The 3,387-nt window shown below is 46.6% G+C and overlaps 1 protein-coding gene across 1 annotated transcript; it reads right to left on the bottom strand.

Annotated features, from left to right (window-relative positions):
* Positions 1-785: 785 nt before the first annotated feature.
* LOC124703187 (aquaporin SIP1-2-like) lies at positions 786-2,982 on the bottom strand. The gene is made up of 3 exons (XM_047235413.1): positions 2,620-2,982; positions 2,247-2,519; positions 786-1,139 (listed from the first exon to the last, which is right to left on the bottom strand). Exons 1-3 carry the CDS (start codon positions 2,923-2,925, stop codon positions 984-986), a joined length of 735 nt encoding a protein of 244 aa, XP_047091369.1. The 5' UTR covers positions 2,926-2,982; the 3' UTR covers positions 786-983.
* Positions 2,983-3,387: the final 405 nt, after the last annotated feature.

The raw sequence follows: 3,387 nt of genomic DNA, 5'->3' as shown, positions 1-3,387 counted from the left end.
GTCGTGAACTATGATCATCCTGTGTCGTGAACTATGACCGTGTTTGAACTATGATCAGTGCTAAGTTTGCCTGAACTGTGATTGTGTTCTTGTTTATGCTGTTGATCGCTGGTAACCTCACAACCGAAGGTAAGAGGTAAGCAGAAGCAGATTCTAGGTTGCAACCAAACAACAGGGGCGCCGATCTGGGCTGCTACAAGGCCTGAAATCCGATCTACCAAACGGGCAGAGCGTAAATCTCCACGGGGTCAAAAAAAAAAAACTCTGCGTAGGCCACCGAACAACGTGACTTTTATGGCCCATGGCCCGTCTACGACGCGTAGGGGATTTCTTCCCGCTGCGCCAGTGGTGCAGGAATCTGATGCAAGCTACGAAACGCGCCCTTAGTTTTTTCGTTGTGGAAACAGTTACTAGAGTTTCCTTAGTGGCCTGATGACGACATTGAGAATTTTGTTCATCTTTGACTATGTCTGGATTTGTTTTCATTTTTTTGAAACTTTTATATGTGAATTTTAATTTTTTTTGTTAACAACAGAATCACTGGTGATCGGGAGCTAAAGTCAGTTTCCACTAGGTAACTCCCTTCCAAGAGGCGTTGGCATTTGGCATGTTAACTTCAGACTATGAACCTGACGAAAGATGGTCTTCGGGGAGTCAAAGCAAACCATGCTCGGAAACGGTGTTACTCCGTTGATAGATATTGCATTTGTATCTGGCTCGTGCTCGTCCTGTGGTATATTGTTTTTTGAATGGTTGAATAAAAAGATAATGGTAAACAACAAATAGACAGTGAACATGAACGATCGATAGATTACCACTGTAAGTTAAACATTGGTGTAAGGTTGAGGTAACTTTTTTTTCGAAAAGGTTGAGGTAACTAAGCTCATTCATAAATTATTGCTTTGTTCTTCTGGCAAATTGGCTTCTTCAGAATTAACATTTGTAGCCGGTTGCTGAGTTAAAGTTTTTTTTGCTTCAGTTCATCATGCTTTCTTTGCCTTGGGCTTAGGGGGCGGTGGCAGGAACACGGCCTTGAAGGTCCACGCAGCAAGAATGGCACCAATAAAGGGGCCTATCCAGTAGACATACAGCTGCTCCCAGGTGTTGTGTCGATGGTTAACATACGCCCAGCCAAATGCCTGTACATGATATTTCAACGAAATCAGTTATCCGCGAAACCATGCATGATATCCAAATCGGATCATATTAGATGGGAAATAGTCGCATACAGTAGCATGACTACAATTTTAGCACTACTTGGCATGAATCGTCAATTCTGTCAAGATCTGACATTTTACCAAGTTTTGGATGTGTATAAAGTAACTTTTCCCATAAGAACTAATTGAAAGTAGCTAAAGGCAACACCAAACTTCACAGTTGAGATTTCGAAGCGCAATGTGTGTCGTCACCAGTTACTCCAAGATGATGCCTTCTTTGGGATCGACCAAGTCTTGTCGCCCACTCACCAACTCTTAAGGCCCACAAGAGTGGATGGTACGTTGATTTGAAGAGTTCTGGCGAACATGTTGTTCTTGGGAGGTGACAACGTTGGTCAGGATGTGGCCTTGTTGTTCTGTTTGGGCGAGGCTTATCCATTCGGTTGTGAGTGAAGTGTGTGTAGTGGTTAATCTTTGAACTGATGTTATAAACCAAAAGACATCATTCTAACAATCTGGCTACTACTTCTATGAAAATAATACACCTTTCTATGATGACTTCTAAAAAAAGTTAAAAGGGAACCGAAAGGAAGAAGTAACACGCATCAGAAAGCGGCTTGTCTCACAGCCCTAGTACTTACCAGTGCCAAATCCACCGTCAAGTACTTTGAGTTTCGTGCTAGCTTCTCCCATTAAATTGGGCTTGTTTTATATTAGTGTGGTATATTTCTGATAACAAAACGTAGGATCATGGTTAATTTTTTCAAAACCTATGATTCGCGATAATTTGATTGGAATTTTAACTGAAATGATCTAAATGTGGTGTGGAATCTATGGGTAATGTCTCTAAAATAACTAGATTTTGTTACTGTTTCGTTTTATTGTCGAAGATATATGCCGTATCGATATGAAACAGTCTAAATATACCGAGGCGGCCCAGCGTGAATCATAAAGCATTAAGTGACACTGAACGGTGGATATGACGCCGAGAATTTCCCCATTTGTATCACCAAAGTTCGGTTGTGTCGGGGGTTGCAGTTCAATGGAAATGAAACGAAAAAAGGAGAGTGAGTTTGTGCAGTAGTGTACGTTGGCAGGGTTCATTGAAGGTCCGGTGTATGCGGCACCGGTGAGGATGAGGCAGACGCTGCAGAGGGAGAGCATGGCTGTCTTGACGATGGGGTTGCGGGGTCCCTTGACGACGACACAGAGGACGGTGAAGGTGATGACGAAGGTGAGCACCCCTTCCGCGACGGCGCCGGTGTGGGGATCCACCTTGAGCGAGGGCACCCCGAGCATGTGCTTGTACTGCCCCGGCATGAGCTCCGAGATGGCCAGCGCCCCGCCCACGGCGCCGGCAGCCTAGCAACGAACACAGATTTGTTATGCCCGCTGGTTGTTGGTCGTCCTACTGATTGGATTTGACCTGCCGAGAAAGAAGGTACTAACATCGAAGACAGACCTGTGCTGGTAGGCGGAGCGCGATGGAGAAGAGCGAGGGGCTGGTGAGACCGGCGGCGTAGAAGGCGGCGACGTCGGTGGGGTTGAAGCAGGCGCCGCCGAGGGCTTCGCAGAGGAGGTTGAAGGCGAAGAGGAGGAGGGCGAGGATGGAGACGGTGACGAGGAGGGCGTACTGGATCCCCTCGTGCAGGCTGAGGTAGGTGGTGACGGCGGCCGTGGAGGCGCCGATCGTGGAGGCGCAGAACACCCACAGGAAGGTCACCACGGCGTCCGCCGCCGCCGCGCGCACCGCCGCACCCATCGCCATCGCAGCGTTCGATTCCTTCCGTGTGCTGCCGAGTCTTGGTTGATTTTGGCTCCCACGGAGAGGAGAAAAGAGGGGGAGATTGGACTAAGAAGAAACGCCGCCGTCCGTCACTGTCGCCTAACAACCCCGAGAGTGTGCTATCCTTATATATAGATCTTGGCCGTTGAATTCAAAACGAGATATGGATTGATCCTTTTGGAATCATTTTGTCAGACGTCATGGCAAATGGCTTCACGCAGGAATGGGCTGATCATCTTTTATCTTGGGGCGATCACAAACTCAAGTGGTCAGTGTAGGTCGAAGGAAAATGTTACTCACATATGACGACATCGCGCTATATGCAAACTTTGCAATAGCTATATCGAAGTGATTGAGGCTAATTCACATCAGTACTCAAAACTGAATATATGTGATTTACTTTCCATTTTTTTACTAAGAAGACTAGTTCTGTCCCCCAATTTA

Source organism: Lolium rigidum, chromosome 3 (assembly GCF_022539505.1).
Source record: "Lolium rigidum isolate FL_2022 chromosome 3, APGP_CSIRO_Lrig_0.1, whole genome shotgun sequence".
Lineage (NCBI taxonomy): Eukaryota > Viridiplantae > Streptophyta > Magnoliopsida > Poales > Poaceae > Lolium > Lolium rigidum.
This window is presented reverse-complemented; position numbering and strand designations above follow the sequence as displayed.

Excerpts from the sequence above, each read along its gene's own strand:
- LOC124703187 (XM_047235413.1), bottom strand. The coding sequence starts at position 2,925 with ATGGCGATGGGTGCGGCGGTGCGCGCGGCGGCGGCGGACGCCGTGGTG. Across the intron at positions 2,520-2,619 it reads CGCTCCGCCTACCAGCACAG|GCTGCCGGCGCCGTGGGCGG; the intron begins GTCTGTCTTCGA and ends GTTCGTTGCTAG. Across the intron at positions 1,140-2,246 it reads CTTCAATGAACCCTGCCAAC|GCATTTGGCTGGGCGTATGT; the intron begins GTACACTACTGC and ends TATCATGTACAG.